This window comes from Sturnira hondurensis, unplaced genomic scaffold (genome assembly GCF_014824575.4).
Source record: "Sturnira hondurensis isolate 20B ecotype Veracruz unplaced genomic scaffold, ASM1482457v3 Scaffold0009686, whole genome shotgun sequence".
Lineage (NCBI taxonomy): Eukaryota > Metazoa > Chordata > Mammalia > Chiroptera > Phyllostomidae > Sturnira > Sturnira hondurensis.
The window spans coordinates 417,917-432,639 of NW_028082317.1; the positions used below are offsets into that span (position 1 = coordinate 417,917).

At 36.0% G+C, this 14,723-nt stretch overlaps 1 protein-coding gene across 1 annotated transcript in view; it reads right to left on the reverse strand.

The window, feature by feature from the left end:
* Nucleotides 1-1,214: 1,214 nt before the first annotated feature.
* The window catches only part of LOC118994671 (unconventional myosin-XVI-like), a 298,709-nt gene continuing 285,200 nt past the window's right edge, over nt 1,215-14,723 (reverse strand). The window contains exon 21 of the mRNA XM_037057347.1: nt 1,215-1,617. Coding sequence (XP_036913242.1) covers nt 1,390-1,617 — 228 coding nt within the window. The 3' untranslated portion in view covers nt 1,215-1,389. The remainder of the gene's footprint in view (nt 1,618-14,723) is intronic.

The following is a 14,723-nucleotide window of genomic DNA, read 5'->3' on the forward strand; positions in this document are numbered from 1 at the left end:
TATTAGTCCTAAATAATGCAGATATAGTCCTAAAACAGGCCCATGCCTACACAATAATTATATATAAATAATCATAAAACTTTATTTTAAAGCAAACCACCAGACTGAAGTGTTGTCAGGAACACATGTGAAAAGAGTTTGGGTAAATGAGATTGTTTAAATGCCCCTGTAGTTCTGACCAGGAAACAGAAGCATTTGTGGAAGATAACGACAACAACAAATAAATAAAGCCACAGAAGAACATAGTTGTACCCTTTTATTGGCAGTCACTTTTCAAAGGCTGGTATGAATAAAAAGTTTTGAGTAGCAAGACATGATGGTCTAATGGCGCCACTCAGAACTTTCTGACAGCCCACAGAAGCACATCAACAAACAACGCAGTTGCATTACAGGAGGGTTGAGGATATACAGCAGGTGAGCCATGCAGTGGAGCTTGGAGAGGACAATTGTCTTGTGATGTGGCATTACTGCTCAGACCAGTAAATCTCAACGTGCTTATTTGTATGGTGTAGATCTTAGATGAATATGACCCTTTCATTGCGACAGCTATGAATTTGAAGCCATACATGCTGAATGACACAAAATTTCCTGTAACTTATACTTAAGTCAGCAGATGAGATTTAATTAAAAAGCTCACAACCCACATATCCAGAAATACAGGGCATAAGAAAGAACTGCCTTCTAATCAATGAACAAAATATAAAACATGGAACTTGTTCCATATATATGTAGGGTGAAGCTAAAACAACAACATAGTCCCGAGATTCTTAGGTATTTTAGGTTAAAAAAATGGCATGTAAAAGAAAAAAATCCTAGAAACAATTTTAAAAATATGTATTTTGAAGAAAGGGAGCACCACCAATTGCATAAAGTTATAAAATACAGTAAGAAACACGTAAATAATCCTCAAGTTTCTAATTCCAATAAAACACAAACACCTACAAAGAAATAAAACACATGTCCTGCAGAGTACATTATGGTAAAATGATTGGAGTTCAAGGAACGTGTGGTCAGACTATAAAAACAAATGTATGGTGTGCATGGATCCCTCCTCTCCTCTGCCACTCCTCCCTCTCCCACCTCATCCACACGTTTTATAGCTTTTTTCTTGCTACATAGAGGTAACATGGCCCTGTAACCATGAAGCCTGAAAATCAGAGTGTATCCATACAGAATGGGTAAGAAAACACACACACACACACACACACACACACACACACACACACGTACACATATCCAGGGAATCTCAGGTATTTAACCTCTCTGTGCTGTGCTTTTCTGTGTAAATGTGTGGAGAGAGCACCCAGTGTGTATCAGAGGCAGAGCCTTCTGTTGATGCAGCCTGGAATTACTGGGCAGTTTTATTCTGAGTCTGTAGTTCGGATTACATCAGATGGTCGTGTCCCAGAACTCAGAAGTCAGCCTGCTGCAGGAGGCCCCTTCTGGCTTCTTCAGGAGAGTGGGCTTTTTGCAAGGAGGTGGGGGAGGCCCTCTGGGCTCCGAGTGCTGCAGGATTTGCTGCCAGTCTTCTCTTTCCTCACAGAGCTTTCGTCTCCAGTCTAGGAGTTCCTGCAGGGCCACACTTTCATTCTCTGAGAGTCTCAGCTGATGGATTACCTGTGGGAGGAAAGAGGGGAGAAAAAGAGAACACCAAATACGTATTGTGAGTGAGCAGCTATTATACAGGTGTATAATACAACATGTATAATGGCAACACCTGGATGTCAAGGGGCTGGACTGGGGTCAACAGAGACATCATTTGTTCCCTGTAAAACCTCCAGGCACTCAGTAACTGGCATTCAGGTGGGTCAGCTGTGAGCTGCTGAATTAAGGTGAATGAAACAAAAAACAAATCAGTGGAATATTTAGGATAGGTACACTGGTTAACATGCAATATACCTCCAGGTGATACCAGTAAGACTTAAACGTCTGTTTTCCTTTTGTCCTCTACTATTATGTATATTCTTATAACATCTTGTACTTTCTATTCATTTAACTTACTACAATTGTAATTCTGTCTGATGTTTTTGGATTTTTCAAGATTCTCCCCATTCCAGGATCCGCTTCATCTATGCACCGTTACTCATCATCATCTTTTAAGGTAATGTGACACCAGTCTGACCAATGTGACAAGCACTGACCCAATGTTGGACCCTCTACTCAAGACGGCCCACTTACAGTCAATGTTAAGGGAGAACCACACTAATATAGAAACTGTTTCCAAGAGTTAGGTCTGACAAGAGACAGCCACTAAAATATCAAATGAACTCAGTGGAGTCAGGTAGTTGTGCTCGAGACCACCTGCCAGCCCACTGGTGTGTCTGTGCATGGGCTACTTTGTGACAGTGAGTCAAAGCTGTGATCTAAACTAGCAGCTGTGTGCTCTCTCAGACCTTGAGACTGCAGAGATGAGAATTTTAGGGGCCTTTACAGGATAGCATCAAAACATGTAATTATATCAGCCATTTTTCTTAGGGCACCTGAAGAGAGATGCCCAGAGACTGCACTTGCCTCGTGACCGCAGCTGGGACACTTGAAAAATATGAGGACACTTGAGGACAACCAGGCTACATTGACTGCCATGGGCTTCCCCTTCTGCCTGCAGCCAGTAATCTGCAATGACTGGACATTGCAGAAACCAATTTTTCTGTCAATTCTAAAGTGAGTGTGCTAGTTTTAAAAAATGAGGTTCTAGATGAGGACAGTAAAGGAGGACGGAAATGTTGGGGAAATTCATATGAAATGAGATGTCTCATTCCACCTCCAGAGCACCTGTTACTTTGTCTTTCATCCTCTTCATCAAGACAAAGAATAAAAACAGAGCAGGGCACAGGGGTTTCTGCTTATGTGACAACAGGTACTTGGAAGAAGCACAGGTGATTATTGTTCAGGACAATTCTAACACCAACACCTTCACCTGGACAACCCATGCCTATTATCTGCCCCAAGAATTTAAAGCCTAGAGTCAAGCTGTTGGATGGAACATTCAGACATGGTATTAAAACACAGAAACCAGAAGGTCAAACCCATATCCAGCATGCATAAGTAGATTTCTGGAGCTGGTTTTTAGCAGGAGTTTTCCCAAACTGAATTTACAAACAACAAGGAAAAAAATTAAAAACCTAAGTGTGGAAAACAGGACCGTGATCATCCAATTTCTAAAGCAACCTGCAGGCTTCAATAGAAAACAAGCTGCTAAAGCAGCATGCTCCACTTAAAAGGGCATTTTTTCTAGTGCCCAGGACTGTACCAGAATGACCTGGAAATGAAATATTCTCCTATTGTGAAGATTTTATTGTCAGGGAAGTGAGCCAAGAAAGTGGGGTGGAGGGCAGACCTAAAAGATTATTTATTCAATGAATACTTTAGGTACCAGGTACTTTTCTAAGTACCTTACAAATGTTAACTCATGTAGTCCTTCTAAAAACTCTATAACACAGCGCTAGCATTATGTGGTGAGGAAATTGAGACATAGAGAGGATAAGTAGTTTTTTCAAAGTCACATAAAATACTGGAATCGGGCAGGCTGGCTGCAGAGTCTGCCTGCCCTCTTAGCTGTTACTCTGTAGTGCTTATCATTTACTTAGCAATTGTGTCCAGGATGCTAAAGATCAGGGTTTCTATACCACCTTCCTTTCCCCCTCTTTTTCTAAGTGGAATTTGAGTGAAATCTGAATGTTTCCTCTATTCCCCTCTTTTCTCCACTTGTATATTATGTGACAATTACATTTAGCTTCAGTCTCATTTACTCTATGAATATTAAATATCTGTATATATGTTCCTTGGCACACATTCAGTATATAATAGCAATCTCCCAAAAATGCTGGCATTGGATTTATTTTTATGAGAGGATATTTAATTGATAAAAGGGTATGACTACCATCTCAGCTGATTATTTTCCCAAAACTCCCTTAACATATCATCCCCCTTAAGTAATAGAAATTCATATTGATCTATTTAGAAAACAAAACAAAAAACTTTTACTTCTGCATAAGATTTTGTAGGTCATGGCAGGATACTGCTCCCACATTGTAAAATAAGAAAGAAATAAATTACAAAAATCATATTTTTAAAACATCACAAAGCTCTGGAAAAACTGAGAACTAGAGAAACCAAAATTCTGGATGGAGAGAATCTGTCTGAGCAAATGAATAATTACCGGCTGCTTTTTGGGGGGTGGGTGTGCATCTACCATTTCAGTACTTCTATAGATCTAGAGAGCCCTTTCTAGAAGAAAAAGAAAACTGTACAATATTTTGCAGGTGCATGGGACTTGGGACACTGAATGGAAGCTTGAGTATTCTCAGATACATGGTCATTTTCCCCAAGAGATATTTATTAAGTTATTCGACTATATGAGTAAGTGATGCCTTGGACCCAAACCTTATAAAAAGTAGAGTGAGATGTCCTACAAGGACAGAGATGTTTTCAGAAACAATATCTTAAAAGGGGAGAGGATAGCCTCAAGCACCTGACTAGTTTTGTCTTAAACATTTTCAGGCTTTAAAATTGAGTGGGGCACATGGCTGGAGTATGGGGCTCTCAAATACAGAGCTGGAGCTCCTGTACTGTTTCAGTGCTAAGGGACCTTACAGGTTCTCACTCAAAGCACGAGAAGGTGCAGTCTGAGGATTAGAGGAGAACCAAAGGTAGACTGGTTCTCCAACACAGCTTCATTTGTGATTGGATTGATGTGATCACCCCTTTGCTTCCTAACAAAGGGTGATATATTCTTGCCTTTTATGTAGAAAACATCATCTATAGCATCCATAGTTTGTTTATATACAATGCTTCCTATGCAATCAGAAATTACTGTACGTGTGATGAGACCAGGAAATTTATCAAAATTCAAACTATAAAATAGATTCAGAGATGATCTGCATATAGAGTTAGCAGGTAAAAACTGAAATATTTATATCTCTTAAATATTTAAGAGAATAGAGAAAAAGATGGATAAATATAAGAAATAGCAGAATGGACATGAACATAACAGGAGTATCTGAAGTGGAAGAAATACAAAGAATGTGGCAAAGCAATTGTCAAACAGATGTTTCCAAGACTCGTGAATAGCGTCAATATGCACATTTAGTCAGCTCTGCAAATCTCACAAAAAATAAACACACACATCATCACCAACAATAAGAAAACACAAGGCATATCATATTAAAAACACCAAAGACAAAAGACAAAAAGAAGTACTTTAAAAATCCAGAGGAAAATACATGTTACCTTAAAAAAATGACAATGAGAGTGAAAGCGGACTTCTACAGAGTATCACTGGAGGCCAGAAAGCAACAAATCACAGGTTAAAGTACTGAAAGAAAGTAATTCAACCTAGAATTCTCTACTAAAAAAAGTGGCTTAATTATGAAAGTGAAATAGAAATGCTTCTGGACAAACAAAAATGAAGTAATTTAACATCAAAAGTCTTGTGTATATATATGTTTTTTAAGGTGAAAGAAAATGTTATCACATGGAAAAATGGAAATTTAAGAGAAAAAAGAACAATGAAACTAAATACATGGGTAAATATAAGTTATACATTTGTAATGCTTTATAGACTTAAAATTGAATATAAAATAAGAATGGATGCCACCAATAACTTCCAGAGCCAGGAGGGGTTTCATGAAGTTTAGAGGTTCTGAAGTTCTAGCAGTATTAGGAAAATAGTAAAAGCAATAAAATCTGTTATGATGGAATAAGGTACACATTTTATTCTCTAGTGAAACTACAAGAACAGTGAAGGTACAGTAAATAAGTTAATATAAATGAAATGTGGAATAAGTATTTGATTAAAAATCTAAAAGAAAGAAAGGTACACAAAGAATATAAAAGTGGAGTCGACTCTTAACAAAACAGAGTAAAGCATAAAAACTAGGCAAACAGAACCCAGGTCTCCACCCAGCAGTTAGCCTCGCCCTTCCATGGCCTGATACCATGTGCTGGATTTATCTTCATGCTGATGTGAACATACACTGTCCTCATACCAAGTGCAAAATGCATCTATTTTATATTTCTTCTCAATCCACAACTCTTCCAGTAGATTTGCATAATGATCAAAAAATATACTATGTGAGACCCTCTGCTAAGTCCTTCATAACAGGAAGAGATTTACAGATTCAGTCACTCCACAGAAGCTGAATCAATCTGCGAGAGTGACTTTCAGTGGATGCTGATTTGAATGAATCTTGTGGGGAGTGATTTTTGACATACAATGTCCCAAATCCCCTAAGTCATTGTTTCACTGGAAAAAATTGCTCTCTACCCTTTCAAAGCTTCTCAATGTTTATTTAAAAAATCTGAATTCCCAAGTACATTATAAAAAGTGAAACTTATACGTACAAACCATTAGAAAGCACTTTCTTAATGAGGGTATTGATGTCTTGAATAATGTAGTGAGTACAGAAGAATGCTGTCTTTGAGTCAACAACTAATAGCTCTTTATGCTTCCTTGATAAGCAAAAATTTGACTGATGTTTGCAATAATCAACTAATGCTCAGAGTAAACTCTTTCATTGAGAGATGCCATGAAACTTCATTTTCTATTATGGAGATTAATAGGTATTGAGTAAAATTTAATAGGTATATAAAGATAGTTGTCAGAATGGCATAAATAAGATGTTAAAATATTAACATTATTGATCTTCATTTAAAAAACAAAAAACAGGATCTTCAGGTAAAATTCTATGTAAGGATGTATGACAGGTCACTATCTTCAACACAGTGAGGATCAGAGAGCATTTTAAATTATGATCTGTGAGACAATAAACAGAAGATAAGATGAGCTCTGACTAATGTTTAGTTTGCTTTGGTTAGATTTCTTAAATTTATTAGATTTTGAGGCCTAAGAATTATAGTTGTCACAACCAAAAGCTTTAATATTTTAGAATATCAAGCAAATGCAACTATGAATATTATTTAAATGGTGGTCAAGTAATATACAAGCAACAAGTAATTATAATATTATTAGCACTGTAAAAAATTTAAATCAGTGTTTCTCCATTCTTTATATTTTATAATCTATTACTAATAACAAAAACCTCATAGCTTCCCTTACCAGTATTTTATATTTCACAAAAATATTATCATTAACAAGAATTTTAGTTTTGATATTGAAAAGAAAGCATTTCTTTTCAGAAAGAAAAGAAATTACTCTGGAGATTAGGGATGCTGCTGGCAATGTAGGCTCTGAGTCTGCTGGTCTCTCATCAGGTCTCATTTATCTGCATTTGTTGGTAGGATAAGAATGCCATATTGGTGTGTGGTGTGTTTTAACTTAAATCTTGTTTTCCACTGTTTTAAAAAGTACATTACAACTCCATGTCACCATTTCAGATAGATAGTCACTTATTGGTTTTCTGGCATGTTTTAAATAATAGTGTTTGCACACGAAATCATCTTTCAGAAACAGAAGGCAAGTGTTGTAACTGGGAAAGTAAAAAGTGTTCAACACACCCAAACCTTTGGGTATATACCCTGCTTTTAATGGAACTTTTATACATGCCACTCACACAAGTGTCTTAATGTGTTGGCCATGGCATAGAAGTGGAGTTAGTCAAAAAAAGGGACTTTTTTAAAACCTTTTTTTCCTTTTTATAATTTATTTGGGGAAAGGAAACTCTATGGAGGACAGTCTGCAGAGACTTCAAAAGAGGTGGTAACTTTTAATCTAAATTTTGAAAAATGAGATGGTTAATCAGATGGAAAGGGGCAGGAAGAGATGTTTCCACAAGACTTAACATAGACATTGAACTTCATTCTTTAACAGGGAATCACAAACCTACAAAGACATTGAGGTCGGTTGAGCAGAAACAGTATGTATGGTCTCCTAAGTCAGAGTGCCTAGAATGGAATCTTAAACTTGTCACCTAATGGTTGAGTAACCTTGAACAAATCTGTCAGCTTCCACTTCAGTAAATTAGGGTCACGATAATAATCTATCTCAAAAGGATGGATAAAGATTACATGAGTAACACATGTGAGCTACTTAAAAGTGAGTGCTCTATAACTGCTTGCTATTATGACTTTGTCATTATTAGCTATTTGCCTTGAGAGAATCTCTAAACATTCTGAATTATAGTTATCCTGATGACTCAGTAAGAAAATGTTAAATGTAATGACTTCTCATAATATGGTCCTATACAAATATAGCATAATCTCTCTCTTTTTGATTAACATGAAGCTCTCAAAATACTGAGCAACACACTGGATCTATAACATAATTATGATGTATACATGATTTTATTTTTAATATATTTTATTGATTATGCTATTACAGTTGTCCCATTTTTTTCTCCCGTTAGTTCCCCTCTGCCCTGAACCCACCCTCCCACCATCATTCCCCCACCTTAGTTCATGTGCATAGTTTATAAATACAAGTTCTTTGGCTTCTCCATTTCCCATACTATTCTTAACCTCACACTGTCTAGTTTGTACATATGATTTATGCTTCTTATTCCCTGTACCCTCTGCCCTTCCCCACTGATAACCCTCCATGTGATCTCTATTTCTGTGAATCTGTTCCTGTTCTAGTAATTTGCTTAGTTTGTTTTTGTCTTTTTTAGGTTCAGTTGTTGATAGTTGTGAGTTTGTTGTCACTTTATTCTTCACATTTTTTATCTTCTTCTTTTTCTTAGATAAGTCCCTTTAACATTTCATATAATAAGGGCTTGGTGATGATGAACTCTTTTAACTTGCTCTTATCTGGGAAGCACTTTATCTGCCTTTCCATTCTAAGTGATAGCTTTGCTGGATAATCTTGGATGTAGGTCTTTGCCTTTCACGACTTTGAATACTTCTTCCTAGCCCCTTCTTGCCTGCAAGGTTTGTTTTGAGAAATCAGCTGATGGTCTTATGGGAACCCCTTTGTAGGTAACTCTCTCTTTTTTCTTGCTGCTTTTAAGATTCTCTCCTTGTCTTTAATTTTGGGTAATGTAATTAGGATGTGTCTTGGTATGTGCTCTGTCTTGGGCCCAACTTTCTGGAGATTCTCTGAGCTCCCTGTCCTTCCTGGAAGTCTATTTAAATTTCCTTTGCCAGATTGGGGAAGTTCTTCTTCATTATGTTTTCAAATAAGTTTTCCATTTCTTGTTCTTCCTCTACTCCTTCTGGCACCACTATGATTGGGATGTTGCAATATTTAAAGTTGTCCTGCAGGTTCCAAAGACTCTCCATATTTGTTTTTTAAATTCTTGTTTCTTCATTCTGTTCTGGTTGAATGTTTATTTCTTCCTTCTACTCTAAACTGTGTTTGAGTTCGTTTCCTTCTCCTCACTGTTGGTGCCTTGTACATTTTTTTAAATTTCACTTTTCATAGCCTTCACTTTTTTCTTTAATTTGCAACCATACCCCACCATTTCTGTAAGCATCCTGATTACCAGTGTTTTGAACTCTGCATCTGATAGATTGGCTATTCCTTTGTTGCTTAGTTATATTTTTTCTGGAGCTTTCATCTGTCTTTCATTTGGGCCATATTTCTTTGTCTGGGTGCACCTGTTACATAGTAAGGAGGGGAGCACTCGGTATTCGCCAGGGTGGGGCAACCCACATGGTTGTGTTGTGGTGCGGTATTTGGGGGAGGGGTCCAAGAGGAAACAATGCCGCTTGCTCAGTTTTCAGACAGGTTTCAGTCACTTCCTCTGCTACCTACAAGCAAATTGGGTCATTCTCGTACTGATTCCCAGGTGGGTGGGATTTGTATGTTCTAGGACCCTGTGGTTCTATCCAATAAACTCTCCTGTGAGGCTGGGAGTTTCTCCTGCTACCTCAACCCCCACAGGTTTTTTTCAGTCCGGGGTTTTGAGGCTTTATTTCCCCATGGTGGAACGCTGAGTTGCATGGTCTGCTTCGCTTCCCCATTTTTCCTCCTGGTTTATCCACTTGCGAAAATGGGACTGCTGGCTCTGCCAGCCACTGCCTCACCCAGTCTGCCAGCTGCTACCTTGCTGTGAGTCCTCTCCATCCAGCTGACCATCTCTGCCCCTCCCACTAGTCTGGATGAATGTTTCTTCTTTAACTCTTTGGTTGTTGGACTTCCATACAGTTCAATTTTATGGCAGTTCAGGCAGTTATTTTTTGTTTTTTAAATTGTTGTCCTTCTTTTGGTTGTGTGGGTAGGCAAAGTGTATCTACCTGTGCCTCCATCTTGGTTGGAAGTGTATACATGATTTTAAATTAAAGAAAGATATACAGGAAGAAAATTATAAAAAAATCCAGAGGTTTTTTGAATTTTAGGAATAAGGTAAAAAGAGTATTCGTAGATTTTAGTGAGCAATTTAAGTAACAGTTAAATGTTTCTGAAATTGGGATTTGTTTATGTGTTTTCAGGGGTCCTTAAGTTTTGGGGACAATCTAAAATTTTTGGCATTTTTATTTTTATAATACTTAAAAAAATAATATAATTGTGCTTTGGATCATCTTAATACCTACCTACTTTTAAAGCTAACACTCAGTGAAATTTTAATTTCTGACTTTGTGTTTTATCTAAAAGCAGATTAACACAAGAGATATTATTTATATTCTCTCAGGTTAAAAAAAAGAAGTAGATGCATTTAATATGCAAGTAGGCATTCTTCTCCAAGAAAAATCTAAGTGATCTGACAGTGTGGGTTTGCTCGGCAGTTTAAATAGAAAAAAAAAAAAAGACAAAGCCCAGACTGGTGTGGCTCATTTGGTTTGAGTGTCACCCTGTGAATCCAAAAGTCATGGCTTTGATTCCCAATCAGGGCACGTGCTTGGACTGAAGTTTGGTCCCTGGTGAGGGTGCACACAGGAGAAAACCAGTTGATGCTTCTCTCTCACAATGATGTTTCTCTCCATCTCTCACTCTCACCTTTCTGATCTCTCTAAAATTACAAAAGTGACAGAGACTTGGGTAAAACAATGGCACAAGGTGATAGAAATGTACCCAAATTTACGGAGTCTGAGTCAGTACCATTTTCATATTTTCAACAGTAATTTTCTGTCAACTAAACAAAATCATACCTAATATAAAATGTTTATTTTACATTTCTTGCTTTTGTAGTTTTTTGTTATACTTGAACTCAGAAATTTGCTTTGGTTTTACATCTGTAATGACAACTAAAAAAGAGATTTTATGTAATAATTTAATTAACATTATAATAATGTAAGAAATTTTAAGACTCAAAGAGATTTTTTTCATTTAAAAAGGGTCAAAGATATTATCAAAGTGAGAAAAAGGCTGATCAGTGTGTGTAGAATTCTGTGTAGGTAGAATTAATTGTTGCTTGACAAGACTAGGTGTGTCCTTTAGAGTCCAAACTGAGTAAATTAATCTTTACCCAACACAGTGCATCCAGTTCACTTTACATGGAGGGTTGAAATGGAGTTAATGTATGAATGCCTGAATACATGTTTGAGAGAAGGAACAGATGTTACCACAATACACGCATATCTCATTTTACTGCCCACCGCAGGTATAGTATTTTTCACAAATGAAGCATTTGTGGCAACCCTGCATCAAACAAGTCTATAGGAGCCGTTTTTCTTATAGGCTCAAATTATGGTTAGTATTTTTCAGCAAGAAAGTATTTATTAATTTAGGTATGTATATTGATTTTAGACATGAAGTTATCGCACTCTTAATAGACTATAGTATGGTATAAAGATAACTTTTACTTGCACTGGGAAACTAAAAAATGTATATGACTTGCTCTATTATCTTATTTGTTTTATTACAATATTTGCTTTGTTGTGGTGGTCTGAAAACAAACCCATAATATCTCTGAGGTATGCCTGTATGTTAGACTTGTGGTTTCACTTTTTTTACAACTTATGGGTAATTGGGCACCTCACCCCCATCAAGACCAAAAAGAGAAAGAGAGTGCCTCGAAGTAAAGCCAGATTGACCTTGAACAAATCCCATACTTGAGATAAACTTTACATCTCAGATTCAGGTAAGGCCCTTTAAAGCCTTAGGAACTGGTTAAAAATGCTCTGATGCTCTGAATTCACATAGTGTATGGGTCATCTCAGACCCATCACTTACTCTGGGTCTAGCCTAGATGGCCTTGAGTGGCCTATGAGTAGAGTCACTGAAGAAAGTGGAACACTCAGCATGGACTTCAGGGTGGTCAAAGAATGCAATACCTTAAGCAATAAAATAAGGTTTTCTTATGCTATGGTCTGAATATTTGTGCCCCCACAAATCTCATGTTGGAATCCTAAAGCCCAATGTGATAGTATTTGGAACTGGAGCCTCTGAGAAGTAATTCAGCCATGAGGGTATAGGCCTCATGAGTAGATTTAATGTTCTTAGGACAGAGATGGAACAGAGCTCCTTTGCTTCCTGCCATTTGAGAGTAGAGTGACAAGTCTGCTCCCCGGAAAACAGCTCCAATCTTGCCTCCTGATTTTAGACAGTAGACTAATGGTATTTTATTGTCATTAATACATTTTATAAGATGAACTAATTAAAAATGGGATAAATTTTGTTCACTTCCTGTAGATATGCATTTCTATGAATAATAATAAAATATGAAGATTAATAATTTGCTGCTGATTTTTACCTTGTCTTTCTCTTCTATGATAAAAGTAGCTTTTGATAAATAATTAATATGCAAAATCATGTTGCTGCTCATTTGTCACAGAATTGATTTTTCTATTGACTATTCACCCAAAGGTGAAGAGAGGCATTTATTGACATTTATAGAAATTAAAAGAAGGAAGTGTCTCAATTGAATAGTGAATATTAGTGTTTCAAATGCAAATTCTATTTCCACTCCACGCTAACAAGATGTTGGAGGAAAAAAATGTTAAAAAATGAAACTCAAAAATCACAGTTTGTAAAAACAAAGTTTATCTAAATACACCCAAAAATATGGCATAAAATAACATGTGATTCAAAAAAGCCTTTAGTTAAAGGATTGTATATTTCTATACTTCTAAAAAATTTAAGAAAATAATCTGAAAATGAGAGCAGCATTTCTGGTGGGTAAGTTCATTTTTGCTTTTGGTTTATTTTTTGACTAAGGGTTAAATAAAAGGGAAGTACCCCTTATCAGGTATGTCACATATTCTATTGAAAACAAGAGTAGCTATATGTGGACAATCAGCAGTGAGAGTGGAAAGACAGGATTTTAATTTTTTACCTTATCTGTATACTTTGATTTCTTTTAAAAATTAACTACTGTCTTTACTTTTATAAGAGGTAATACTATATTGGAACAGACATAGCACAATTTAAATGGACATTTATTTGCACTTTCACCTGATACTAAGTTCATAGCTATGAATAAAAATGGGCATGTTTCTATTAATGAAAAGTTATAAAATAGAAATTTTAACTTCTACTGTACATCATGTGATATAATTAATTTGTGATATTTTAGGATATGGATTTTGTATGAGCTCTGGACTCTGGACTCTAACCTCAATTCATTTAAAAAACATGGCAGTATAAGTGAATAGCTGATTGTAGCAAAAATTGATAACATATACTTAGAGTATGCTTATGGGGTAATGACATGTTATAGTTATGGGGTTCAAGAACAGGAACTGTATGTAAAAACATAAACCTATTATATTGGAAACAGAAGTAAGAGTATTATAATTTTTTAAAAAAATGTTTTTCTTGGGATTATGTGGAAGACTCTCTGCAAATATTAGGTAGCATTATTGAGGAAAATTAATCTACTAAATTTTATTTTTTCAAAGAATAAATCTGCTCACATACTTTATTTACTCAAAAATCTTCAATGCCACTGTTTTGCACCAACCTAAATATTCAAGTTTACAAAACTTAGAAAGTTACATAAAATCCTATATTTCTAGCCACACTAATTATTTCAGCTTCATCATCATCCATTCTCACATAGACTATATATCAGCACAATCACATGTACCCAAACATACTCTATAATTCCATTTATCTTCTGTACAATAGTCCTGTTTCAAATGCCTAAATATAGAATCTCCTGAAGTTTCCAAGGCTCAGCTCTAAAAGCTATCCTCATGATATCATTTTATATTCTTGAAGCATTTTCACATGTTATTATTCTAATAGATTCTTTTAACCAGTGAAGTATTTTTGGCTTCATTTTGTAGTTGCTTAAATTCATCTTTAAAGTCCAAACTCACTTGGCTAGTGGTAGAGTTAGCTGCAAATTCAAATACACTGCGTTCAGTCTGATCTCCTTAGGTAGTAATTACATTGCCTTCCAAGAAGTTTTTCTTGTCTGTTAATCAATGAACACATGTGCTTTAAGAGATTATATAAAGTAGAAGGTGCTGTGATGTGTTTGACAGGATTTATAATCACAAAATATGACGTGCTCCAGCAAGAAGCATTCCTTCAAACTGAGCAACAGGACAAATACATAGAGTTAAATAAATAAATGCTTAAACAGAACATGGAAGCAAAAATGTCACAAAGCAGAATAGCATTAATTGACTAAAAATTATATATATACACACACAAATGAATGTGTATGTATATATGTATATGTGTGTATATATATGTATATATGTATATATATATATCTATCACTTTTGTTGGAATATAGAGGAGACATGATTCATTTCAAGGCATTATAGTCAAGAAATTCATATTGGACTGTGGAGTTTTTTCTGGATCAAAAGGATGAGAAGGACACAAAAAGAAGAAAGAGCATTTGTGTTGGATGGTATAAGGAATGGTGTTCATACTTTTGTTCATGTCTGTGTTTTCAACTGCAAAATATACAAGTTAGAGAAAAACACCCTGC